This window comes from Mesoplodon mirus (genome assembly GCF_964341445.2).
Source record: "Mesoplodon mirus genome assembly, chromosome: 4".
NCBI classification, from domain to species: Eukaryota; Metazoa; Chordata; class Mammalia; order Artiodactyla; family Ziphiidae; genus Mesoplodon; species Mesoplodon mirus.
The window spans coordinates 63746807-63774399 of NC_138979.1; the positions used below are offsets into that span (position 1 = coordinate 63746807).

Genomic DNA, 27593 nt, shown 5'->3' on the forward strand with positions numbered 1-27593 from the left:
ATGGGGGAGCCAGAGACTCCATCCCCTCCAGCCTCAAAGTCTGCCCCAGGCCTCCTTGACAGCTGCTCTGTAAGTCTGCTCCCACACTCGCTGGTTCTGGGAGGATGGGTTGGCTCACCTAGCAGCCAGGTGTGTTGGGGTGTGTTGCCTGGCAACAAATAAAGGTGTCCCCAGAGCAAGGTAGAGGGAGGACTAGAAGATCAGGCCTACAGGCACTGGCCCCTAGATGCCGGTGGTCACAGAAACCTTCTGGGGGCCTCCCAGGCCCAGCCAAGTCTACCGGAGCCCACACCCGGGAACCCAGAAAGGGAAGAGAGAAGGACTTCTGGGAAAACCCCTTATAGTGATCATTGTTTCCTGCTAATCCGGGCCCTGGCTCTGGCCTCTTGGAGGTCCAGGCCTACATCCTAGAAAGTGGCCGGGCCTGGGCTAGCCTGGGGCAGTCAGGCCAGGAAGTCTTGTAGGTAGGGCAGAGCTCACAAGGGCTAGTGAGGGAGAAGAGTGAGGCAGACGGGGGCATCCAAAAGGAAGTGAACCAGCCTTAGGCCAGGGGGCCTGCATTGCCTGGGTTAGTGACAACTTTCTCGTTCAGACCCCAGTAGCCAAAGCATTTGTTCTTTCTTTGTGGCAAGAACCAGAGCACACCTCACAGCAATCATATCCCTAGCCTGCAGGTGAGGAGGCCTGGAGTAGGCAAGGGCCTTGCTTAGGGTCATTCAGCAGATTTGGGCAGAGGTTGGATTAAGACCCAAGATTCTGGACTCCAGCCAGGGCTCTCCTCATACCCCATATGGGGCACTCAGAGGTAGCAAAGTTCTAACCAAGGAGAATGCTAACAGGAGGTGACCACTGGGGGAGGGGTTCTTTATGGGAGAGTAAGCAGAGCCTGTGAGGCCAGGGCTGGGGTCTGTCCCCTCACCAACCCCGTGAGTGCCTGGCCCTGTACTTCCCTGGGCTGAGGTCAAGGGCTAACCCCAAGCTGAGTCTAGGAGAGGCAGGACTCTGAGCCCCAAACCTGAAGAAGAGTGATCGATGGCTGGGCTGAGGTGGCCCAGGGGATCCTTCTGGAGGAGGAGAGCCCAGAGTGGAGCCTTGAAGGTCAGCAGAGTTCTGGTAGGCCTGGGAAGGGAAACGGGAACGGGAGAGCATCCTCCAGGAAGCCCCGCCCCCAAGCCAGCCCCACCCCCAGCCCCATTGTCCAGGCCCTGCTCAATTAGCCAGCCTGGCTGGGGCCGGGGCCAATTAGGCAGGGGCTGGGGTCAGCAGCCGAGGCCTCGCCACCCCTCTGAGCTTCAGTGTGCTAAGCACAAAAGCTTTCCAGGCGCCATCTCTGCTGCAGCAGGAAGGAAAAGAAAGAACAGAAGAAAGGGAAATTTCACTTCTTTTGTTTCATTTCTGTAACCTTGGGTTGAACAAAGAGGCAACTGCCTCCCCCTCAGGGAACCAGTTTTAAACAGCAATTTGCAAGATTTGCTTGTGGTTGGGAGGCTCAGCTGACAACTGAGGTGTGGAGACATCAACTGGAAAAAAAAAAAAAAGCACAACGTGAGAGCTGTGAGTTTCAGTTTTATTTGGGGACTTAACTGAGGACTCTAGCCCAGGAGACAGCCTCTCAGATAGCTCTGAGGAACTTCTCTGAAGAGGTAAGGAGGGAGGTCAGTAGTATATATGTGGTTTCGGAGCAGGGTACATGCAGTCAAGCACACATCTTGGGAGAAGGATACTGCTAATGCCAAGGAACAGATATCTCAGTGAATGACTTTAGTGCTCTTCTAAGTATGGGACGAGGCAAGACTCTGGACTCATACGGTTTTCTCCTGAAAATATCTAACTGTCTGAAGACCTTATTCTGCCAGTTTTCCCAGAGCACTGAGTAGCTCATTCCTGATCTTTGCCCTGAATTCCTTTCAGAGTATACTATAGGTAGAACTGGATGGGGACAACATTCTTTGTTTTACAGTTCCCCCATTTGGGGCATAGATTCGACCAAGGTTTGGGAGGCATTGCATGACCAATTTGTTCCACAGCACTAGGGATGCTCATTCCTAGGTCAGGCGGGGATTTCATTGATAGGTCACTCAACGTGCTATTACAGGACTAGGCCCTGTTAACAGTGGCCAAAAATCTTTGGACCACGTGTCTTACTAGTCTGTTTTGTGCCAGGTAACGATTCCCTCTTGTTGCTTCTTCCCATATCTAGAATTACACTATTGCAATCATTGATCTTATATAGAACTATGTACCTGGGCAGTCATCTCAAGTTGCCTAAGTCATCATTTTTATCAGAGACTCAGTCACACATTGGGTAATACAAGAAACAATAATCTTGTAAAATAGGCAGAATATAATCATATAGGTAGTAGCATTTATAAGGTCATAAGTAAGAATTTAAGACAAGAACTTCCATTAGGTGCTGCCCAGTATATCCCTGGTCACGTGACCCAATCTGTTTGGTGTCATTTGTTATCTTTAAGGGAAATGATATATTGGCATTGTTCATAAGGCTCCCAGCCCAATTTCCTAGTGTCATTAGACTAATTTAACTGTCTCCAACATAAGCCGGGGGTCCCTTAAACTTAAGCCACAATAGCCTGGTGTAAGCCATATAAATCCATCCCATAACAGAGGAAGGGTCCCTCTTAATAACTGGGAAGTTGTATTCTTTGACTGAAATGTAGGTCATTTCTCTGAGTGCGAGTAAATTTAAAGACAATTCATATTTATGAATGAATTTATGGTCTTCCTTAGAGCCAGTACGATTAATTGGCCAAGTGGGTTCCATCTAGAATATCAATAGTGGCCCAAACAGAACTACAACTTCTTTATTCTAGAATAAATTTCCTAAGGGTCATCCAGTTAGAGCCTTGGACAGGAGAAATCCACCAAGAAGTACTGGTCGTAGGTCATTGACCATAAAACCAACAATTGGATTAATGGATTAATTTTTAAACTCTGCGTAGGATTGTGCTCATGATAGAAAAAACATTTGATTCGTATGCAAACGTTCAAGAAACCAAGAAAACACTATAAATAATCACATGGGTCAGCTCCAGCGTCTTGGAATCGCTGTTTCCTTCTGGTGTCAGGTACAACCTCTGTCCTCTCCCACGTCTCCCTGAGACAGCCCCCCAGAACTGAGCTCTCGCTCAGGGTTCTGATCTCAAGAACTACAGAAGCCAGCACCAACTTGTACAAGCTGAATGTTTCCATTTTATTTTAAAGAAATGTGGTTAATTCACCCTTAAAGGTATTGGATTAACCAAGAGTGGCCTCTCAGATGTCCTGAGGGGACCTACAGGGGTTCTGTCCATCAATTGATGACAAATCTGGCAGGGTCCTTGGCCACCAGTCCCAGGGGGTCTTCCTGGCCCTACCTCCCCAACTCAGGATGGCAACCAGAGGCTGAGGAGAGGAGGGGAGGTCCTTCCACATGTCAGGGTCTCCCAGGAACTAAAGGGAGACTGTGTAGGTGGTCCCTGGTGGGATAAGGAGAGCCAGGCTGGAGTGGGGGTGGGAGGTCAGGGGTGGCTTCTTGACAGAAGCAGTGAGATAAAAGATAGGGAGGAGGACTTCCCTTGTGGCGCAGTGGTTGAGGGTCTGCCTGCCAATGCAGGGGACGCGGGTTCGTGCCCCAGTCCGGGAAGATCCCACATGCCGCGGAGTGGCTGGGCCCGTGAGCCATGGCCACTGAGCCTGCGCGTCCGCAACGGGAGAGGCCACAACAGTGAGAGGCCCGCGTACCGCAAAAAAAAAAAAAAAAGATAGGGAGGAGCCCAGGAAGGCTGGCCCATAAGCTGAGTGGCCAGGTGATGTAGTTGTGCTGGGGCAGACCACCTTGAAATTCAGAGTTGGAAGTTTATTATGCATGTAAGAGCCGTTGAAGGGCTCCAGAGGCCAGGGAGAATGTTCCAGTTATCTGCTGTTGCATAATAAGCCACCCCAAAACTTAAAGCAATAATGTTTTCTTTTATAATTCTATCTCAGTTCTGTGGGTCAGGTGCTAGGCCCAGGCACGGCAGGGAGCACTGGTCTCAATCCACGATCTGTGGGTTCCCAGCTGCGATGACTTATGGGACAGGGGGCTGGAGCAGCTGGAACTAGGTGGACATCTCTCTCTCCCACACAAACCTGGGGCTTCCTCACAGCATGGCCATCTCAGGGTAGTGGGGGTCCTTCCCTGGGGAAACAGCAAGCATTCCAGGAGGGAGGGTGGAAGCTACAAGGCTTCTGATGACCTGGCCTGAGAAGTCCCAGAACTTTGCAATGCTGCATTCTGCAAAGTCTCTAAGGCTCGTCCAGTTACACGGCGAGGGAAATTAGACTAACAAGAGGAGTAGCCAGCATTTTCAGCCATCTTTCATCTACCAGAGAGGTAGGCTGTGTATTGAGGCAGTACAAAGAAAGCCCAAACATAGGGAGACGGAGAACCATGAGACTTGCCTGAAGAAGGCTACAGAGATCAGACCAGTCAGCCAGGAGCAGTGGGAGGGGGCTGCCCAACCCTTGTGCCCTTCTGGGCGGAGAAAATCCCTGGGGGGAGGGTGTATACACTACTACATTATTAGCTGGTTTCTCAGGGGCAGAGTGGGTTATGAGGAAATAGAAATGGCCCCTCTTTGCCTGTGTAGGGGTCCCGGAAAACCAGGAAACAGGCTTGGCCAAGCCGGGGTGGGAGGGTAGTGGGCAGGAATCTTTCTCTCTCTGACTCAGAAAAGCAGCTCCTAAGGGCCCTAAAAGCACCTTGCTTGAAGGGGATGGGCATGGCTCCCCTCCCCCAGCAGACATGTTGCCTAGGAGAATAGCCCCAGTCCCTGGGAAAAGGAGAAGGTCAAGGGCAGGGTGGCATCTCATCCTGTCCCCCTGGAGACCACAGCTCAGTACCCCCAACCCAGGCTTGGCTCCCTGGGCTCCATGGCACCCTCCCTCAACAAGGCCCAGAGAGCCCCAGGTGGAATTGCAGCTCTGCTTCTGTGAGCGGGGCAACCTTGACCAAGTCACCCAGCTCTTCCCACGCTGGCCTCAGCTTCCTCCTCAGAAAATTGGGAATGAAAATGCCTCCTTCGCAGACTCATAGCTCTGATTAGAGAAGAAGTGTATAAAGGGCCTGGCCAGTGACAGACGTTCAACAAAGCGGGGCTGCTGTCATGAGGCCCCCATGACCCCTACAGGCTCTACCTGGGCTTAGTGTATCTTCCTGGGTGGATAGAAGACTTGTAAAGCTTTAGGCTTTGGGGTGTGTGTCAGGGGGATGGGGTACACTTTTTAAACTGCATATCCTAGTCCCTCTCAACTGTTCCTTTTGCACAGTGGTCAGCCTCAGGTGCCTGCCGTTGTGCAGGTATTACTTCAGTCAGGGTCACTTCAGTGCTTTGAGATGGCTCTTGTCCCAAGCCCCTCCCCTCCCTACTCAACCCCATCATTTTCTCTGGCTCAGAACAGAAGCCCCAGTTGAGGATCAGGATTTGCTGTGACCTCTGCAAGTCATTGCACCTCTCTGGCCTCCATGGGTGGTTCTCAGCAGAGGGCACCCAGCAGAGTCTCCAGCAGATAAGAGTTCTGGGGCAGGAGGTGTGAGAAGGCAGGCTGGACTACCTGGAGGAGGGACATGTGTGCCTGGGGCTGGACAGCAAGACAGCACCCCTAGACATGCCCCCCAAGAGCTTCAGGGCCCACTCAGGCCAGCGTCGGTCCCACCACAGGCTGAAACCAGAGCATCTGTGGGAGGCGGATGCCCTCTGCCGGATGCAAAGGCAAACCACATGGCAAGTAGTCTAGGCCTGCCAGCCAGGGATTCTTGAGGCCTGGGGACCCAGAGTGGTTGCCTAGGGAAGGGCAAAGCGGGAAGGGTGCGTGCCTAGCCCAGCAAACCCACCACCCTGGCTGGGCGTCGCCACCCTCCCTCTGTACCCACTCCACCCCCTGCAGAGCCCTGCCACCCACACTGCCTCTGATCCAGACACCCATCTATACCTGCCCAGCCCCCCAACCCCCTCTACTCCAGCCCATGCCCCCCTATACACCTGCCCCGCATGCCTTCTCATCCTTCAGAAAACCCTCTGTCTCTCCATCCGCATGCCTCTCTTCGACCCTGTGTCCTCAGCTACCTCTGACCTTCCTCAACCTCACTGTCCCCCTCCGTCCTCCTCCTCCTGCACATCCTCTTCCTGGCATTCACAGCACTGGCCAATGTCACCAGGGGCCACCTCCTTGAGGTCAAGCCCAGAGGCTCCCTCTGCAGGTTGGGAAGCTATTGCACTTTCTCCTTCTTTCAAAAACCTTTTAGGGCTTCCCTGGTGGCGCAGTGGTTGAGAATCTGCCTGCTAATGCAGGGGACACAGGTTCGAGCCCTGGTCTGGGAAGATCGATCCCACATGCTGCGGAGCAATTAGGCCCGTGAGCCACAACTACTGAACCTGCGTGTCTGGAGCCTGTGCTCCACAACAAAAGAGGCCGCAATAGTGAGAGGCCCACGCACCGCGATGAAGAGTGGCCCCTGCTTGCCACAACTAGAGAAAGCCCTTGCACAGAAAGACCCAACACAGCCAAAAATAAATAAATAAATAAATGTGGAGTTAAAAAAAAAAAACCTTTTAAACTGTGAAATACAATCCCTATGGAGAAAATTGCACTGAACATAAAAATACTGGGTTGGCCAAAATCTTCATAAGATCTTATGGAAAAACCCAAATGAACTTTTTGGCCAACCCAATAAAACACAACCAAATTATTATAAAGCAAACATCCATGAAACCACCATCTAGGTCAAGAAATAGAATATCACCAGCACCCAAAGCCCCTGGTGCCCCTCTTCTCCTAGATGTGGGAGGAAAAAGGGTGGGAGCAGGCCGACAAGGCCAAGGCCACAGAGCTTCAGAAAGGAGGAGAGATGGCCTTCTGCTTTGGGTAATGGCACATTTAGTAGTACAGACAAACCTTCCCTTTAGATAAACTGGACCCTGGACCCACTTTGTTTCTTTATACTGTCATCACCTCCATATGCCTCCCTAATCGCTATGGCCTAATAGTCCCTGTTTTTAACTTTCTATAAAGGGCATTGTGCCATGTGTGTTTTATTTTATGTATAGTTCTTCTGCTCAACTTTTTGTGTGAGATTCATCTGCATGGTTGCTTGGTCTGTGGGTCCTCTTTTTCATTGCTGTGTAGTATTCCACTGTGTGGGTTTCCCCCACCCCCCTCTCTTATCTATGTCCAATAATTCCTCACTGTCCCATCAGCTCTTTATATGTTTAAGAAGGTGACTTTCACTTTGTGTCCAGGTTTTTAAGTTATCTAAAGGGAAGGTTGGTCTATATTACTGAATGTGCAATTACCCAAAGCCAAAGGCCATCTCCCCTCCTTTCTGAAGCTCTGTGGCCTTGGCCTTGCCAGCCTGCTCCAACCCCTTTTCCACCCACCCCTCTGGCAATTTCCCTGAACTTGAGGGCTCCTCTCCCACCACCACCCCTTTCATTTGTCCTTGAATCTCCTCCTGACTCTACACTTCCCCTGACTCCGGAAAACCTCCTTCCTTCCAAGGCTTCCATCACATCTGGCGGGCTGTCCTCCCACCCCTCTATCTCCAGCTGAGATTCTTTCGAAGCTTACAGCCATCAGCTGCCTGTGATCACCTTCACCTGGAGGGCACGTAGGTACCTCACACCCAGCACCAGTTCCTTGTCCTCCGCACTCCGTGCATGCACCTCCTCCCCCCAGGACTCCAGATTCTGACTCCTGATGACTCCTCCGTGCTCCCCTCCCTCCTGTGGTCCTCCCTCCTCATCTCCATGCCCATCGCCTCCACCTGGCACAGGTCCCAACACGTTCACCAGGCTGGCTGTTACTGGCCTTCATTCTTCTGATTGGTACTCCCTGCTCAGAGCCAGAGAGAGCTTCTCACAGGCACCCACTGCCCCACAGCCTAGGCCCTTCAGCGGCCTTCAGGATGGAGTCCAAGTTCCTGAGACTGGCCTTCAAAGCTGTCTTCTGTCTGCCCTGACACCTCTCCAACTGTACCCCTGCCTCTCCCCCCGACCCCCGCACCCTGCTCTCACCTGCTTTGTTCCTCATCACACGCTCTCTCACCTCTCTGCCTTTGTCTCCTCTGCTCTGAGAGCCCTCTCCCCACCCCCAGGTAACACCTACTCATTCCCAAGAGTCAGCTCAGATCATCACTTCTTCCAGGAAGCCTTCCTGCCTCCCCCCTCCCCCACCCCAGGCTGGGTTAAGAGCCTCCTTTGAGTTTCCCTCTGTCACAGGCACTTTCTGCCATCTCCTCAGTGTAGAGGAGAGCCCACTGCAGGTGGGGACAGTCTGGGCTCCTCTGGGCTCCAGGTCCCCAGCATAGCACAGACGCAGCACTCAGCAAGTGTTGGTTGACTATGTGTTTACTGAGCTGCTCCCAGCCAAGTCTTTATAACTGAGTTTCTGAGACCTTGGGCACACTGCTGTCTCCTAGCCTCAGTTTCCCCAGCTGAACAATGAAGGTATAAGGACCCTTTTGGCCAACATAGTTGGTAGTGACCACAGGGATATTTGAACATCCCCACTTGGATGAGGTGCCTCTGATTCCACCATAAGAAACTTCTTATTTGTCGGGGAGAGAGGCAAGCATTGCCCTCTTCAGGCTTTTGTGAAAGATAACCACGACCCCTCCCCCTTAATTAAAGGTAAGGGAGGGTGAGGTGTGTGCTGGGCCTCAGTTTCTGTAAAGTGAGAGCAGTCAGATAATCATATCTTCTGTGCTTGGTACCCAGGGCTATTGTCCAAATAATTTTTTTAAAAAACCAAAACACTCAAAAGGTGGTACAGAGATGGCGGTAGCATCTCCAGACACCCTATATGCCAGGCCAGGCTGGCCCTCCTCACATTCCCTGACTCCACAGCCACTCCTTGAGGTGGGGTTATTTTCCCATTCCACAGATGAGGACACTGAGGCTCAGAGAACAGTGACAACCCTTCCAGAGCAAGAGAGGGGGTGTTAGTGCAGCAAAGGCCACCAGTACCCAGTAGCAGGGAAGTTATTCGAACCCAGGGCCACCTGACACTTCTTACCTCAGCTGGCTCTGAGAGCTGGGGTCCTGGTGGGGGTGTCAGTGGGTGAGGGGGGTGCAGTGGACACTCAGGGTCAGGAACAGGTGGAGTCAGTGTCCCTAGAGGGTGTGCTAGCCCAGAGAGGAGACAGGGATGGGGCTGACATCCCACCCACACCCCCACCAGAACAGCCTGGGAGCTGGGGGGAAGGGGGAGCAGGTGGAGGGGCAGCACCGCAACAGGAATCTGGGTCATGGTGTCCTGTATGTTCTCAAGGCTGGGCTGTGACGCAGAGCATGGCCCTGAGTGGGGAGCCCATCCCAGTCTGTGGGGAGAGGTCAGGGCTGCAGTCTAGAATCATGGCTCAGCTGTGAGGGTGGGTGGAGCTGGGGAGGAGGGGCAGGACCACCAGGCTGCTTCCTCTCTGGGTCCCCTGGGACTGAGGGCGCCGGCCACAGTAGAGACTGAGGGAGGGTAAGCCAGGGCCAGGTCGCCCCTTCATCCCTACTGGGGAGATTTCACTCTCAGAGAGCAGCCCAGCTGGGGATGGTGTAGGGGCCTGTGGAAGGGCTTATCTCCAAGGCGTGGAGTCCCCAAAAACCCATCAGCCATCTGGATGAGGCAAGGGCGTCCCACTTCATCAGGAGGCATGCTCTCCATCTCCTCCATTTCTTTTTTTCCCTTGCTCTGGGCCTCATCTTTCTTTGTCAAGAAGGAGGGGTGAGCTCTGCTCACCCCCAGGACTGCTGAGTGAAAAACAACAGGGTATTAGAAAGGGTGAACCCCTGAATGAGAAGAGGAGCTTATTAGACCCATGGGGTAGACTAAACGCCGGCAGCGCCTTCCCAAGGACTCCCTCCATGCACACGTGCATGTGTGCACACACATGCACACTCAGGAGCAGCACACACTGTCAGTCCTCATGCAATTGCAAATTACTGAGTGGACTATAAAATGTCAAAGGTTAGGTAGTCGGAACGAGGGAGGGGTTCTCTGCAGATAGTTCAGCGTGAGTGGAGGTGTGAAGGGGGAAATAAGAGTGTGCTGGAGGGAAAGGGCGGGGTCGATGGGCATGAGGGGGTGGCTTGTGAGAGGCCTTGAATGCCAAGCCTCAGACTTTGCATCTGAGTTGATGCAGAGCCAGGAGGAAGCTGGTCCAAACCTCAGGAGCTCATTCTGAAGCACAACCGTGAAGATCTCAGCACTCCACCCGCACACACATAGACTAAGGTGTCCCGGACCCCAGCATCCAGCAGGGTTCCTCCCCTCCTAGGGCCTCTGTCCCCCAACCCCTACCTTGGGCAGGGATGGGGCTGACATCCTGCCCACACCGCACACCAGAACAGCCTGGGAGCTGGGGGGAAGGGGGAGCAGGCGGAGGGGCAGCACCACAACAGGAATCTGGGTCATGGTGTGAAGTACGGCACCCATTCAAACAAATGCATAAAAAACAGAAATGGATTCACAGCGATGAATCATCACAAGGTGAACACACACATGTAACCCCACAGGTCCTACAAGTCAAGAAGAGTGGCATTGCCAGCACTCCAGAAGCTCCCTCATGCCCCCAGTCCCCCACCACCCCCACTTCCCCAAGGGGATCTAATACCCCGATTTCTAACTCTTCTAAGTTTGCTTGTTTTTGAAGAAACTCTATATGGAATTGTAGAGGACGTACCTTGTGTCTGACTTGTTTTGCTCACAATTAGTTTGAGAGATTCCTCCATGTGGTTTCACGTGACCATCATTCATTCAGTTGTATTGCTGTATAGTATCTCATTGCATGACTGTCCCCCCATTCTACTGTGATGGGCACTTGTGTTATTTCCAGTTTGGGATTATTACAAATAATGCTGCTAGGAATGTTCTTACCCCTGCTTCTTTTTTTTTTCTTTTTTCTGCATTACGCAGTCCTCTCACTGTTGTGGCCTCTCCCGTTGCGGAGCACAGGCTCAGCAGCCATGGCTCACAGGCCTAGCCGCTCCACGGCATGTGGGATCTTCCCGGACTGGGGCACGAACCCGCATCCCCTGCATCAGCAGGTGGACTCTCAACCACTGCGCCACCAGGGAAGCCCACCCCTGCTTCTTAATGCATTCACCGCATCAATGTGATGCATTCACATTTTTACTGGGTATATATTCAGGAGTATAATTGCTAGATCATAGACTATGCATATGTTCAACTTGAACAGGATCCAGTATCCAAGCAGTTCTCGGAAAGGATGGTGACACTTCCTATTCCCCCAGCAGTGACTAAGCATTCTACTTGTTCTAGATCATCACCAACATTTGATATGGTCAGGGTTGTTTTGTTTTTGTTTTAGTCATTATGATGGGTTATAGTAGTATCTTGTTGTGGTTTTAAATGATTAATGAGGGCGGCCACCAATTCAGATGATTATTGGCTTATTTTGCCAAGGGCCAGTTTAAATCTCTTGTCCATTATTCTATGGCGTAGTCTGTCTTTCTCTTATTGATTTGTGAGAGTTGTGCTTATATCTGAATATGAGTCCATCATCGGTTGTGTTTGTTGCAAGTATCTTCTCCCACTTTTCCTGCCCATTTCACCCCCTTAATGATGTCTTTTCATGAATAAAAGTTCTTAACTTAAATGTACCCAACTTATCAATCCTTTCCATTCTGGTTCGTGCTTTTGTGGCATGTCCTGTTGTGAAAAACCTTTCCCTACCCCAAGTGCATAAAGATATTCTTATCCTTGTCTTCTAGAGGCTTTATTGTTTTATCTTTTACATTTAGATCTACAATCCATCTGGAATTTACTTATTTATTTATTTTTAAATTAATTTATTTATTTTTGGCAGTGTTGGGTCTTCATTGCTGCACGAGGTCTTTCTCTAGTTGCGGCGAGCGGGAGCTACTCTTCGGTGCGGTGCGTGGGCTTCTCATTGCGGTGGCTTCTCTTGTCGTGGAGCATGGGCTCTGGGTGCGCGGGCTTCAGTAGTTGTGGCACATGGGCTCAGTAGTTGTGGCTTTCGGGCTCTAGAGCACAGGCTCGGTAGATGTGGCACACAGGCTTATTTGCTCCGCGGCATGTGGGATCTTCCTGGACCAGGGCTCGAACCCGTGTTCCCTGCATTGGCAGGTGGATTCTTAGCCACTGCACCACCAGGGAAGTCCTGGAATTTATTTTTAATTATGGTATGTAATAGGAGTCAAGTTACCCTTTTCTCCAGATAGATATCAAATTGATGCAGCACCATTTATTAAAATTACAATTCTTTCCCTGCCTCCCTGTAACACCATCTTTGTCATATATTAAGGGTCCATATATGTGTGGGTCTCTCTCAGGGTTCTCTCTTGTTTTGCTTTGGTCTGCTTATCAATCTTTGCATTTATATTACCCCGTCTTAATTATTGTAGCTTTATCATAAGTCTTGAAAGCTGATAGAGCAAGTCTTCCCACCTTTTCTTCTTCAAAAATATTTTGGCTACACTTGTTCTTTTTATTTCTCATAGAATCAGCCCATCTATTTCTACACATACACACAGAGTGTTATGATTTTAATTGGAAATGCATTGAATCTATAAATCAATTTAGGGAAGAACTAACTCTTTAAATGTTGCATCTTTCAATCCAGAAACATGGTATGGCCCTCAATGTATTTAGGTTTAAATTATTTTTAATTGATGAGTAATATATGGACAAATTCTTAGTAAAAATGCAAAAATTAGAGATTAAGCAAGTGTTCCTTTCTCTTCCCAAACTGAGCAGTAGCCACTGTTAACTATACATCTGCATGTATACACTCATGCACACACATGTACCTACACACGCATGCACACACACATACCAGTGACAGATGGGATCATATTAATTTGCCACATTTTTTTTACTTAATAATACAGTGTGGACATCTCTGTGTCAAAATAAGTGAATCTAAGTCATTTTTTTTAAGCTTTACTGTTTCAGATTTTATTGGATAATTGGTATTACATGCATTTAAGGTATTTTATGTGCTTATAAGTATACTGTATTAGACCATTCCATAATTTTTATTAAATTCAGTTTAGAAAATAGTTTATGTATTCTTGTATCCTAAGATTCTTCATCCTTATAGGCAAATGTGCTTGTTCCACTTGTGTGAAATTGTTTGGTGTAACCGTTAATAGGCTTAAATGATGAAAAGTTGGTGCTTCTACACTCTGCAGGGAAGTTGGGAGCTTTGTTTTATAGTAAATGTAGATTTTGCTGTAATTTCAAACCTTCTGCTCTCTTAACTGTACTATACACAGCATGATATAAGAGTAGGAAACCTGACAGAATCAACAAATGACAAGATCAATTTTGCTTGCTTTATACTTTTGCATTAAGCCTATATCTAACACTTCCAAATAGTTCTCCCCTGGAGGATATTAGAATCCTCCCAATACTAAGCACTATTTTATTATTTTTTCTCCATTTTCTTTTTGAATTTTCTTTTATTTATTTTTTATACAGCAGGTTCTTATTAGTTATCTATTTTATACATAGTAGTGTACATATGCCAACTCCAATCTCCCAATTCATCACACCACCCCACCCCCCACTTTCCCCCCTTGGTGTTCATACGTTTGTTCTCTACATCTGTGTCTCTATTTCTGCCCTGCAAACTTGTTCATCTGTACCATTTTTCTAGATTCCATATATATGTGTTAATATATGATATTTGTTTTTCTCTTTCTGACTTACTTCACTCTGTATGACAGTCTTAACTCCATCCACACCTCTACAAATGACCCAATTTCTTTCCTTTTTATGGCTGAGTAATATTCCATTGTATATATGTACCACACCTTCTTTATCCATTCTCTGTTAATGGGCATTTAGGTTGCTTCCATGACCTGGCTATTGTAAATAGAGCTGCAAAGAACATTGGTGTGCATGTGTCTTTTTTTTTTTAATAAAGAAAAAGTTTATTCTCTCTTCCTCTCTGCATGTGTCTTTTTGAATTATGGTTTTCTCCGGGTATATGCCCAGTAGTGGGTTTGTTGGGTCATATGGTAACTCTATTTTTAGTTTTTTAAGGAACCTCCATACTGTTCTCCATAGTGGCTGTATCAATTTACATTCCCACCAACAGTGCAAGAGGGGTCCCTTTTCTCCACACCCTCTCCAGCATTTATTGTTTGTAGATTTTCTGATGATGCCCATTCTAACCGGTGTGAGGTGATACCTCATTGTAGTTTTGATTTGCATTTCTCTAATAATTAGTGGTGTTGAGCAGCTTTTCATGTGCCTCTTGGCCATCTGTATGTCTTCTTTGGAGAAATGTCTATTTAGGTCTTCTGCCCATTTTTTAATTGTTTTTCTTTTAATATTGAGCTGCATGAGCTGTTTATATATTTTGGAGATTAATCCTTTGTCCGTTGGTTTGTTTGCAAATATTTTCTCCCATTCTGAGGGTTGTCTTTTCATCTTGTTTATAGTTTCCTTTGCTGTGCAAAAGTTTTAAGTTTCATTAGGTCCCATTTGTTTGTTTTTGTTTTTATTTCCATTACTCTAGGAGGTGGGTCAAAAAAGATCATGCTGTGATTTATGTCAGAGTGTCCTTCCTATGTTTTCCTCTAAGAGTTTTATAGTATCCAGTCTTACATGTAGATCTTTAATCCATTTTGAATTTATTTTTGTGTATAGTGTTAAGGAGTGTTTTTATTTCATTCTTTTACATGTAGCTGTCCAGTTTTCCCAGCACCACCTATTGAAGAGACTGTCTTTTCTCCATTGTATGTCCTTGCCTCCTTTGTCATAGATCAGTTAACCATAGATGTGTGGGTTTATCTCTGGGCTTTCTATCCTGTTCCATTGATCTATATTTCTGTTTTTGTCCCAGTACCATATTGCCTTGATTACTGTAGCTTTGTAGTATAGTCTGAAGTCAGGGAGTCTGATTCCTCCAGCTCCGTTTTTTTCCCTCAAGACTGCTTTGGCTATTCAGGGTTTTTTGTGTCTCCATACAAATTTTAAGATTTTTTGTTCTGGTTCTGTAAAAAATGCCATTGGTAATTTGATAGGGATTACACTGAATCTGTAGATTGCTTTGGGTAATATAGTCATTTTCACAATATTGATTCTTCCAATCCAAGAACATGGTATATCTCTCCATGTGTTTGTATCATCTTTAATTTCTTTCATCAGTGTCTTATAGTTTTCTGCATACAGGTCTTTTGTCTCCTTAGGTAAGTTTATTCCTAGATATTTTATTCTTTTTGTTGCAAAGGTAAATGGGAATGTTTCCTTAATTTCTCTTTCAGATGTTTCAGCATTAGTATATAGGAATGCAAGAGATTTCTGTGCATTAATTTTGTATCCTGCAACTTTACCAAATTCATTGATTAGCTCTAGTAGTTTTCTGGTGGCATTTTTAGGATTCTCTATGTATAGTATCATGTCATCTGCAAACAGTGACATTTTTACTTCTTCTTTTCCAATTTGTATTCCTTTTATTTCTTTTTCTTCTCTGATTGCCATGGCTAGGACTTCCAAAACTATGTTGAATAATAGTGGTGAGAGTGGACATCCTTGTCTTGTTCCTGATTTTAGAGGAAATGCTTTCAGTTTTTCACCACTGAGAATGATGTTTCCTGTGGATTTGTCATATATGGCCTTTACTATGTTGAGGTAGGTTCCCTCTATGCCCACTTTCTGGAGATTTTTTTATCATAAATGGGTGTTGAATTTTGTCAAAAGCTTTTTCTGCATCTATTGAGATGATCATAGGTTTTTATTCCTTAATTTGTTAATATGGTGTATCACATTGATTGATTTTCCTATATTGAAGAAGCCTTGCATCCCTGGGATAAATCGCACTTGATCATGGTGTATGACCCTTTTAATGTGTTGCTGGATTCTGTTTGCTAGTATTTTGTTGAGGATTTTTGCATCTATATTCATCAGTGATATTGGTCTGTAATTTTCTTTTTTTGTTGTATCTTTGTCTGGTTTTGGTATCAGGGCGATGGTGGCCTCGTAGAATGAGTTTCGGAGCATTCCTTCCTCTGCAATTTTTTGGAAGAGTTTGAGAAGGATGGATGTTAGCTTTTCTCTAAATGTTTGATAGAATTCGCCTGTGAAGCCATCTGGTCCTGGACTTTTGTTTTTGGAAGATTTTTAATCACAATTTCAATTTCATTAATGTGATTTGTCTGTTCATATTTTCTATTTCTTCCTGGTTCAGTCTTGGAAGGTTATATGTTTCTAAGAATTTGTCCATTTCTTCCAGATTGTCCACTTTATTGGAATAGAGTTGCTTGTAGTAGTCTCTTGTGATGCTTTGTATTTCTGCGGTGTATGTTGTCACTTCTCCTTTTTCATTTCTAATTTTATTGACTTGAGTCCTCTCCCTCTTTTTCTTGATGAGTCTGGCTAAAGGTTTATCAGTTTTGTTTATCTTCTCAAAGAACTAGCTTTTAGTTTTATTGATCTTTGTTATTGTTTTCTTTGTTTCTACTTCATTTATTTCTGCTCTGATCTTTATGATTTCTTTCCTTCTACTAACTTGGGGTTTTGTTTGGTCTTCTTTCTCTACTTCCTTTAGGTGTAAGGTTAGATTGTTTATTTGAGATTTTTCTTGTTTCTTGAGGTAGGACTGTATGGCTATAAACTTCCCTCTTAGAACTGCTTTTGCTGCATCCCATAGGTTTTGCATTGTCATCTTTTCGTTGTGATTTGTCTCTAGGTATTTTTTGATTTCCTCTTTGATTTCTTCAGTGATCTCTTGGTTATTTAATAATGTATTGTTTAGCTTCCAGGTGTTTGTGTTTTTTACGTTTTTTCCCCTGTAATATATTTCTAATCTCATAGCGTTGTGGTAGGAAAAGATGCTTGATATGATTTCAATTTTCTTAAATTTTCTGAGGCTTGGTTTGTGACCCAAGATGTGATCTATCCTGGAGAATGTTCCATGCGCACTTGAGAAGAAAGTGTAATCTGCTCTTTTCAGATGGAATGTCCTATAAATATCAATTAAATCTATCTGGTCTATTGTGTCATTTAAAGCTTGTGTTTCCTTATTAATTTTCTATTTGGATGATCTGTCCATTGGTGTAAGTGAGGTGTTAAAGTCTCCAACTATGATTGTGTTACCATCGATTTCCTCTTTTATGGCTGTTAGCAGTTGTCTTATATATTGAGGTGCTCCTATGTTGGGTGCATATATATTTATGATTGTTATATCTTCTTCTTGGATTGATCCCTTGATCATTATGTAGTGTCCTTCCTTGTCTCTTGTAACATTCTTTATTTTAAAGTCTATTTTATCTGATATGAGTATTGCTACTCCGGCTTTCTTTTGATTTCCATTTGCATGGAATATCTTTTTCCATCCCCTCACTTTCAGTCTGTATGTGTCCCTAGGTCTGAAGTGGGTCTCTTGTAGACAGCATATATATGGGTCTTGTTTTTGTATCCATTCAGCAAGCCTGTGTCTTTTGGTTGGAGCATTGAATCCATTCACATTTAAGGTAATTATCAATATGTATATTCCTATTACCATTTTCTTAATTGTTTTAGGCTTGTTTTTGCAGGTCCTTTTCTTCTCTTGTGTTTTCCACTTAGAGAAATTCCTTTAGCATTTGTTGTAGAGCTGGTTTGGTGGTGCTGAATTCTCTTAGTTTTTGCTTGTCTGTAAAGCTTTTGATTTCTCTGTCAAATCTGAATGAGATCCTTGCCAGGTAGAGTAATCTTGGTTGTAGATTCTTCCCTTTCAGCACTTTAAATATATCGTGCCACTCCCTTCTGGCTTGTAGAGTTTATGCTGAGAAATCAGCTGTTAACCTTATGGGAGTTCCCTTGTATGTTATTTGTCATTTTTCCCTTGTTGCTTTTAATAATTTTTCTTTGTCTTTAATTTTTGCCAATTTGATTACTGTGTGTCTTGGCATGTTTCTCCTTGGGTTTATCCTGCCTGGGACTCTCTGCTCTTCTTGGACTTGGGTGGATATTTCCTTTCCCATGTTAGGGAAGTTTTTGACTATAATCTCTTCAAATATTTTCTCAGGTCCTCTCTCTCTCTCTTCTCTTTCTGGGACCCCTATAATCCGAATGTTGTTGTGTTTAATGTTGTCCCATAGGTCTCTTAGTCTGTCTTCATTTCTTTTCATTCTTTTTTCTTTATTCTGTTCTGCAGCAGTGAATTCCACCATTCTGTCTTCCAAGTCACTTATCCGTTCTTTGGCCTCAGTTATTCTGCTATTGATTCCTTCTAGTATATTTTTCATTTCAGTTATTGTATTGTTCATCTCTGTTTGTTCTTTAATTCTTCTAGGTCTTTGTTAAACATTTCTTGCATCTTCTCGATTTTGCCTCCATACTTTTTCCGAGGTCCTGGATCATCTTCACTATCATTATTCTGAATTCTTTTTCTGGAAGGTTGCCCATCTCCACTTCATTCAGTTGTTTTTCTGGCGTTTTATCTTGTTCCTTCATCTGGTACATGTCCTCTGCCTTTTCATTTTGTCTATCTTTCTGTGAATGTGGTTTTCGTTCCATAGGCTGCGGGATTGCAGTTCTTCTTGCTTCTGCTGTCTGCCCTCTGGTGGATGAGGCTATCTAAGAGGCTTGTTCAAGCTTCCTGATGGGAGGGACTGGTGGTAGGTAGAGCTGGGTGTTGCTCTGGTGGGCAGAGCTCAGTAAAACTTTAATCCACTTGTCTGCTGATGAGTGGGGCTGAGTTCCTTCCCTGTTGGTTGTTTGGCCTGAGGTGACCCAACGCTGGAGGCTATAGGCTCTTTGGTGGGGCTAATGTAGGACTCTGGGGGGGCTCATGCCAAGGAGTACTTCCCAGAACTTCTGCTACTAGTGTTCTCGTCCCCGTGGTGAGCCACAGCCACCCCCCACCTCTGCAGGAGACCCTCCCACAGTAGCAGGTAGGTCTGGTTCAGTCTCCTATGGGGTCACCGCTCCTTCCCCCTGGGTCCTGATGCGCACACTACTTTGTGTGTGCCCTCCAAGAGTGGAGTCTTTGTTTCCCCCAGTTCTGTCAAAGTCCTGCAATCAAATCCCACTAGTCTTCAAAGTCTGATTCTCTGGGAATTCCTCCTCCTGTTGCCGGACCCCCAGGTTGGGAAGCCTGACGTGGGGCTCAGAACCTTCACTCCAGTGGGTGGACTTCTGTGGTATAAGTGTTCTCCAGTTTGTGAGGCAACCACCCAGCAGTTATGGGATTTGATTTTATTGTGATTGCACCCCTCCTACCATCTTATTGTGGCTTCTCCTTTGTCTTTGGATGTGGGGTATCTTTTTTGGTGAGTTCCAGTGTCTTCCTGTCAATGATTGTTCAGCAGTTAGTTATGATTCCGGTGCTCTCTCAAGAGGGAGTGAGCACATGTCCTTCTACTCCACCAACCCGAACCAATCTCCTCTCCAAATCTAGGTCATTCTTTGTAAGTACTGCCTGTATCCAGTGACTGAGCGTGCCCTAGAATAAAACCATAAACTGCAGTGCATGGAGCATCCTTGAACATGTTTTCTTGGACGAGTGTGTGCTCCTCTAAAAGATAACCCTAAAGCAAAGAAACCCATTTGGATACTACTGTAATTGTTCAGAGCAGACATGATAAGAGCCTGAACTAGGCTGGAGAGGGAAAGGAGAGATGAATTCCCTTCCCAAAATATCATGTACTTCCTCTTGACAGTCTACTGGACCTCCCGAATCCCTGTCCATCAAGGGGCTGCTATAAATTGAGGATGTAGAGCAGAGCAGAGGAGAGAGCAAGGGAACCCAGGGTGAGGGTAGGAAGGAGGAAGAGGAAGGGTCTGGCCTGTGGATTAAAGCTGGCACTAGAACAGAAATGGGGTGGGATGAGAACTACAGCCTCCAAGTCATGTCTGCCCTAGGCAGGGCCCTGAACCACACACACTGACTCTGAGCTTCCAGATACTCCATGCTTCTCCCATGAGAGGAACTGGAGGCTCAGAAAGGTGAAGGGGTCTGTCCAAGCTCACTCAGTGAGTCAGTGGCCAAGCTGGGCCTCTGACTGAGTCCTGACTACAAAGCCCTGTGTGTGTGCAGTCTCCGGGCTGAGTGTCCTAGTGAATGAAGCTGTCTGAGGGCACCAGATGGGCAGATCTGGAGGAGCCAAGACCTGAAACTTGACTGGGGCAGGTGCTGGGGAGATGGGCCCAGCACTGGCACCATTTAGAGGGAGTCTAGCCAGAAGGCTAGACAGCAGCAGGTGACAAGTGGCGTCTGATGAGCCCCTGCTGTCTGGAAACCCCTCCCCAGGCAGCCAGTGGCCCACCATGCAGCAGGTTGAAGGCAGTGGCTGGGAGCCAGGCCATATCCTCAGTCAGCATGGGGCCCAGGTGGGAGTTTGGGACAGAGCTCTGCTTCCTGAGGACTTGGGATCCCACTCCTGGCCGGGCCTAGGAGGCCCACCCCCCACAGGCAAGGCCTTCACAGTGTCAGGAAGGACAAGGCGTAGCAAGCTCCTGCTGGCCTCGCTTCCCTCCTCCCACTCCTCCCCCAAACCTAGCTCCTACCTCCTCCCCCTCTACCGAGCTTCCTGGCTTCACACTTTGGGTCCCTCTTTTATATTTTGTTGTACTATTTATATTAAGAAACTCCCTTCCCAAAACTTTTTATAAATAACAATAGGGAATTTCTGATTATGAAACAAGTACGTGTAAATATAGCCTATTAATTCTCCTATGCACACACAAGGGCAAACATGAATTTTTTTCCCAAATTGAGATCTTAATTGTTTTTAGTAACCTGCTTTCATCACTTCTCAACATACTGTGAAGTTTCCATATATGGGGGCATCGTGGCAGGATTGCGCAACGTTTAAGAGCACGGACTCAAGTGCCAGCAAGCCTGGATTTCAGACCTTGACCCTGCCACTCATTAGTTTTGTGACTGAGCACGCTACTCGCCTCTCTGGGCCTTGGATTTCTCGTCGGTAAAATGAGAATGATAATGGTATCCGCCTTCATAAGCTAAATGAAGGAGATGGGCCTGACTTGGTACATAGTAAATGCTCAGTGAACACCAGATATTAGTATTACTGTTACTCCTAACCTAGTGACAGAGCCTGGCATTCCGTCCCCACCTCACAACCTAGATCCTGTAGCTGGATCCCAACCCTGACCCTGAGTCCTTTTCTGGATCTCCCGGGCTTACCTACCCTGTGTCCCTTCATGCCCCCTAGGCTGCTTGGTAGGCTGGTGCCTAGGGTTGGCTCCCAATAAGCATTCAGCGAGATTTCAGAGAGATTCTTCCCTGGGTTCTCAGTGACATGAGGAAGAAGAGGGATTAGAGAAAGGAGAAAGGAGAAGGGAAAAGGTGGAGAAATGGCCCTGATTTAGCCTGACCCTGGAAACCTGGCCCTGGAGCCTTTCAAGTCTCCATCGTTCATGGGCTTCCTCACCTAGTGTCTGAATCCTGGGTCCCCCCTAGCTGGCCTCCCGGGAAAAGGTGTCACCCCCAGGAGAGCACATTTGTGCAGCTGCTCTCACACGGCCAGAAGGGGTGAAGACCCTGTCATGACCACCCCTCCAAGGAGTTGCTAAGACTTGAGGGCACAGCTTGGGATTCTCTCTGTTCTTTGGCCTCGGGAGTGACCCACTGACTTCCAGGTGTGGGTGTAGATATTGGGTGGGGGCTATAGTGGGGCTGGGGGTTCAGCTCTGAGCTCTGGGGTCCATAGGAGATGAACAGCTACCGGCGGGCCATGCAGAAGATGGCAGAGGACATCCTGTCACTACGGAAACAGACCAGCATCCTGGAGGCAGAGAACCAAATGCTGAGGAGCCAGCTGAGCCAGGAGCGGGTAGAAGAGGAGCCAGACATCACTGACAGAGCTCAGAACCTGGGTGAGGGCGTACAGGCCACCAAGGGAACAGGGTGGTGGGAGGCTTTCCCAGGACACAGGCTAGTAGGAGCCTGGCTGGGTCCTCTCTGAGATGGGAAACTGAGAGTCCAGTCCTGTGTCAAGCCCCAGGACTGAGAGACACCCCCCCCGCCCCCCAACTATGCCAATTTGAACTGGGAGGTGCCTCTTCCCTGAGCCAGCTCCTCCTCCACCAGCGTCCGTGAAGCAGAAACTGCTGCTGAGTGAGCTGGACATGAAGAAACTGAGGGACAAGGTGCAGCATCTGCAGAATGAGCTGATCCGAGTGAGCCTGGGCTTGGAAGGCAGAGGGGAAGGGGGCTCGGGAGGGAGCGTCTGGAGAAGCATCTGCGGCTAGAAGGGAGAGGGACGTAGGGACCAGGGGGCCAGGGCAGTGGAGGACTGAGCAGAGTGGCCTGGGGTGGACCCTAAGTGTCAAGGGCACCCCTGCTTTCCCCCCTTTCTCCTCCCTCCCCCACCATCAGAAGAATGACAGAGAAAAGGAGCTGCTCCTCCTGCACCAGGCTCAGCAGCCACAGGCGGCGCTGCTGAGGCGATACCAGGACAAGCTGCAGCAGATGAAGGCGCTGGAGGAGACCGTGAGGCACCAGGAGAAGGCAGGTGCCAGAAGCACCAGGCTGCCCAGGCCCAGCCACACACGGGAAGGTGTGGAGCCCCTAGGCCATCCCAGCCTCTGTGCTCTGCCCTCCAGGTGATTGAGAAGATGGAGCGGGTGCTGGAGGACAAGCTGCGGCAGAGGAACCAGCCCCTGCAGAACAAGCTGCAGAGAAAGCCCAGTGTCGGTGAGCCTGCTCCCCGGCTTTTGTCCCATCCCTGGAGGCCCTGCCTTCTTGGAGCCTCTCAGTTTCAGGAGCACCTTCAAACTGCAGCAGAGGGTGCTTGTTCCCCTCAGTACTCAATCAGGCACTGAGCACTTCCAGAGGTCCCCCAAGCTCCCTTCTCCTGTCAGGGAGTCCCTCAGAACACATGGAGGGGACTGTGTGAGCCATGCTAGAAAGAGGCTCAGACCTTCCAGAAGATGCTCTGAGATTAGAGCAAACAGAGATGGGCTACCTGCAAAGAGGGGCTGTCTGGGGCAGCAGTTCCCAACCTCTTAACTCCAGGACCCTTCAAATTATTTGCTCATCTCCCTGTATCTTCAAAGAGTCTGCTTCTATAAAACACACAAAACAATTTTGGTTAAATCAATGATTTGCTTTCTCCACTGATGTTAACCAAAGCCATCTAGAACTGCCAATCAGAGGCAGCTCTGATGAGCAGGAAAGAACCAGGTCACCCCGCATCAGGCCAGCCCAAGCAGAGGATTTCTGTGCCACCTCACTGGGGACCCCTGTGAGCCCAGCCCTGTGTCAGCCTTCACTGCGTGGGAGTGTCGGTAGGGGGCATTTTTGAAGGTCTTTAAGAAACAAAGAAAGCTGGGCCCACCTTTCAGGAACCCTGAGGTTAGGGTGAGAGATGAGAAGGCAACCTAGGGAGGGGAAACAGCCAGGCACAGGCCTGGGGAGTGACGATGCCAGGAGCAGAGGAGGGAGGAAAATAGAGGTGAGGAGCTGAAACAGACCCAGGACAAATGGCGGGGGAGTGATCAGAGAGAACATTGGGGTCAGGTTCTAAAGAGCCTCAAACGATGGCCTGAGGAGGAGCGTGGACCTGATCCCACGGGCAGTAGGGAGCCCTTGAAGGCTTGGGAGCAGAGGAGGGGCATCAAGAAGTAAAACGCTGAGGCAGATTGGACCAGGGACAGGGAGTCAGGAAAGCCCATCTCATGAACATCTATGGCCACATCCCACAGCCTTCCCCATGCTCTCAGCCTCTGGCCTTCCCCCGGGTCCAACGGGAGAGAATCTGCCTGTTGACCTTTACTCAATGCTGCTGGCGGAAAACTCGAGGCTGCGGGCAGAGCTGGACAAGAACCGCCACCAGTCGGCCCCCATCATTCTGCAGCAGCAGGCCCTGCTGGTAAGAACCACCAACACAAGCTTGGCCTGGGCCTGCCTGCGCAGGTCACCAGGCACCCAGAAATCACTCAGGCACAATCCAAGTTGAAGCCCAAGACCAGCAGCAAGGTTTCCCAGGGTCTCCAATGTGCCTGGAGTCTCCTAGAGAGCCTCTGGCTCTCAGGCCTTGGCTCCTTTCCCCTGGGGAACACACATGAGTCTGAAAGCTTCACCCTTACCCTCATTTAGCATCCTGGGAGAGAAAGCAATCCCCTAACTGACCCCTGACCCCGTTTGCCACCTGGCTGCCCTGCAGTTGGGCTCCAAACAGGCCTCTCAGAACTCCATTCTGGAGCCTTTCCTGGGATTGGTACAGCCTTGGAGAGCCCTTTTCCCCCATCCCAGGTGGACCCTGGGGAGTTGAGAACAAGAGGAGACCTGGCAGAGAGGCTGCAAGAGACAGATGGCCCAAGCCACTGCAAGGGTACCCTGCCCACATAGGTGGGTGTCCCTGGCCCCTCCCTACCTCCGAGGCTGTTGCAGGTGCCCCTGCTTTATGCAAACCCGAAGACAGAACATTTGGAATTACAAAAGCAGGGTGGGCTGGGCACAGGAGAGTTTTTCTCTTCATCCCAGGACTCGCAGGAGGTGAGTTCTGTTTGAAAGCACACCTGATGCATGGACATCCATGTAAAGTGCGGAGGACGGGGAGCCCTTGCTTTACAAATAGATCCTTCACTTTACAAAATGACCCCCAGCTCAAGATCCCTTTCTGTGCACTAACCTAGTGTTCCCTGGTGCATTTTACATTTAAAAATTGGTGTGCAAAAATTTCATACAGTCAAAATATGTGGGGAGAACAACTGTGAAAAAGGCACATGCCAGGTCTGAAACTCCGGGCAGGGGTCTGAGGCTCATTGGCCTCAGGGTCTTTGGCCCTGGGTCTGAGGCTCTGCATCGGGGAGCTGATTTTGGAACTCAGACCGGGCTGATTTCTCCCTCAGTGTCACCTGGCCTCCTGAGCTCACATAGCTACAGCCCGCAGTGGGGACCATGTGTGAGTTTCTGCTTTGCCCACAGGATCTTCTTGCCAATAATTCAGATAAGTTTAACCTCCTAGCCAAGCTGGAACACGCTCAGAGCCGGATTCTTTCCCTGGAAAGCCAGGTAGGTGAGGTGCAGGGGTCACACAGGCCAGATGGCCTCACCACTCAGCCTGAGACCAGGCTCAGCCTCTGTGTTTCAGAAGGATCGGGGCTCTGTGTGTGAGGAGGGTCCAGACTCCATGTTTGAAGAGGGTTGGGGTCCATTTGTGACTAGGGCCGAGGCTCTGTGTTTGGAAAGGATCAGGGCTCTATGTGTGAGGGGGGTCAGGACTCAATTTTTGACCAGGATTGGGGATCCCTGTATTTGGAGTGTCAGGGCTCCCTGTTTAACCATGTTTGGACTCAGTGGGTACGGCAGGTCGGGGCTCAGTCTGCATCCAGGGTCAGGGCTCCATTTGTGACCAGGATCGGTGCTCCATGTGAGAAGAGGGCCGAGACTTTGTGTGTGATCAGGGTGAGGGCTCCGTGTGTGTCGGGTTGGTGATCGGTGTTTGTCTACGGTCAGGACTCCCTCCCTGTGTGAGGAGGGTCTGGGCTCAGTCTGCATCCAAGATCAGGGCTCCCTTTGTGACCAGGGTCAGGGATTTGTGTTTCAGGAGGGTCTGGGCTCTGTGTGTGACCAGAGTCAGAGCTGCATGTTAGAGAAGGGCTGGGGCTCTGTGTGTGAAGAGGGTCGGGGCTCCCTTTGTGACCAGGGCTGAGGCTGCACGTCTGAGAAGGGTTGGCGCTCATCGTGAGGAGTGTTGCAGCTCCGTGGTTGAGGACTGACGGGACTCTGCGTGTCAGGAGGGTCAGGGCTCATTGTGACCAGTGTTGGAGCTCCGTATGTTGGTGGAACCCAGAGAAGGTCCATCAGTCATATTCAAACTGTCGCTTGGTCCACCCACCCTCGTTATCCTAAGGTCTCTTGGGAAGGTAGCAGGCCCACGTTGCCCAGGGTTTTGCTTTCTGCTCAAAGAGCAGGCTGAGGTTTGGGCTGTCCCAGCTCTCAGGGATGGGCGCTGCTGCCCAGTGGTTCTCCATCTGTGTCTCTTCGTGTCTATAGTTAGAGGACTCAGCTCGATGCTGGGGACGAGAGAAGCAGGACTTGACCACACGGCTGCAGGAGCAAGAGTATGGCTTGAGGACCCCTTCCAACACGATCATCACAGATGAGTCCGTGAGTGATCCCTCTGGAGGAGCTCTGTGGGGTTCGGGGGGTGGGTCTGGCAGCCACACACCCCCACCCCCCGAGTCACTGGACCTTGTGAAAACCTGTCCATGGGGCCCTGCTCCCTGGCTGGTAGTCAGAAGACCTGGGCTCAACTTCTGCTCAGTGACCAGCCGAAGCCCCTACCCCATCTCAATCCCCCGCCTGTCTAAGGGGAATAGAGAACCCTGCCAAGACACCCCCTCCCCTTCGGGTGGTGATGAGTATCAAAAAGGAGGGGCTGTGGGGCTTCCCTGGTGGCGCAGTGGTTGGGAGTCCACCTGCTGATGTGGGGGACGCGGGTTCGTGCCCCGGTCCGGGAGAATTCCACATGTCGTGGAGCGGCTGGGCCCGTGAGCCATGGCCGCTGAGCCTGCGCGTCCGGAGCCTGTGCTCCGCAACGGGAGAGGCCACAAGAGTGAGAGTCCCGTGTACCGCAAAAAAAAAAAAAAAAAAAAAAAGGAGGGGTTGTGGTTGACAGTTTGCCCACAAGGGCATTTCTCGAATGCTGTGGCACTGGCCGTACTTTAGGACTGGATTTGCTCATGGGTAGAGTAGCCGTGGCCCCCTCTCCACTCCACAGTGCCTAAGATTTTCCCATAAACACACACTTCTTGGGCCACTGCAGTGCTACAGACCTGCCAGAGGTGGGGGGCATGTTGCCAGAGAGAAACACTGCCAACTGCCCAAGAACAAATAGGCTTATTCACAACTGTACCTCAAGCTCAGCCCTGGGCCACCCAGCCCCCCAAAGCAAACCCCCTGATTGCTTCCGCTGTTGAACCATCAGTACTCTGCTCATTTCCAGCCTGCTGGAAAGGCCTGAAAAGGATGGGGGAACTGGGTGGAACACAGGCCTACCTTTGCAAACTCACCCGCTGAGCCCTGGAGACTTTGACAGAAATTAGGTATGACCTGCTGTGGTGAAATGGGTTTGGAAATCTTTGAGAAGTCATTTTATTGAGTCACCCTGCTGGGGACAGGGGCATACTCACTTCATCTTGCTTTGCCCACCACAGAACCCCTCCACCCTCTCCAAGAACCAAAGGCAACCCTCCAAGCTGGACCCCTTGATGCCCAGCTCATAGAGTAAGCTCAACAAGCTCTCTAAATCCCAGCAGACTGAGTCCTAGCAGACCTCAGTCTTAGAGCAGGCCTCCCTCTCTGTGTACTGAGGAGTCTCAGCCCCACTCCCTAAAATGACTTTATTAAACGCTGTAGGTCAGTGAGCATGCACCTCTTTCACTGAGCAGGGCAGCCTGAGGTGCCTTAGCTTCCTCCTTCCAGACCCCACTCTGGGCCTGAGTCCTCTGCTGTAGCCCTGTAGCCTCCTGCCTGTCCCAGGAGCTACCATCTTTGGAGAGCCAGAGGCCATAGTGGACCCCAGACAGGGGGCGGGTGGGGGTGGGGGAGAAGAGGCCTTCCAAAGCAGGATCCAGGGAGACAAGGCCTGTCCAGACCTCTGGAAGAACTGAGACCA

At 48.9% G+C, this 27593-nt stretch overlaps 1 protein-coding gene across 1 annotated transcript; it reads left to right on the forward strand.

Moving 5' to 3' along the window:
* LOC309803167 (coiled-coil domain-containing protein 33-like) lies at positions 1-27201 on the forward strand (the record flags this gene model as incomplete). Its single annotated transcript, XM_082619070.1, has 9 exons — positions 1-69; positions 21678-21843; positions 22058-22146; positions 22346-22477; positions 22573-22663; positions 23674-23840; positions 24899-24985; positions 25970-26083; positions 27133-27201. 9 exons carry the CDS (start codon positions 1-3, stop codon positions 27199-27201), a joined length of 984 nt encoding a protein of 327 aa, XP_082475196.1.
* Positions 27202-27593: the final 392 nt, after the last annotated feature.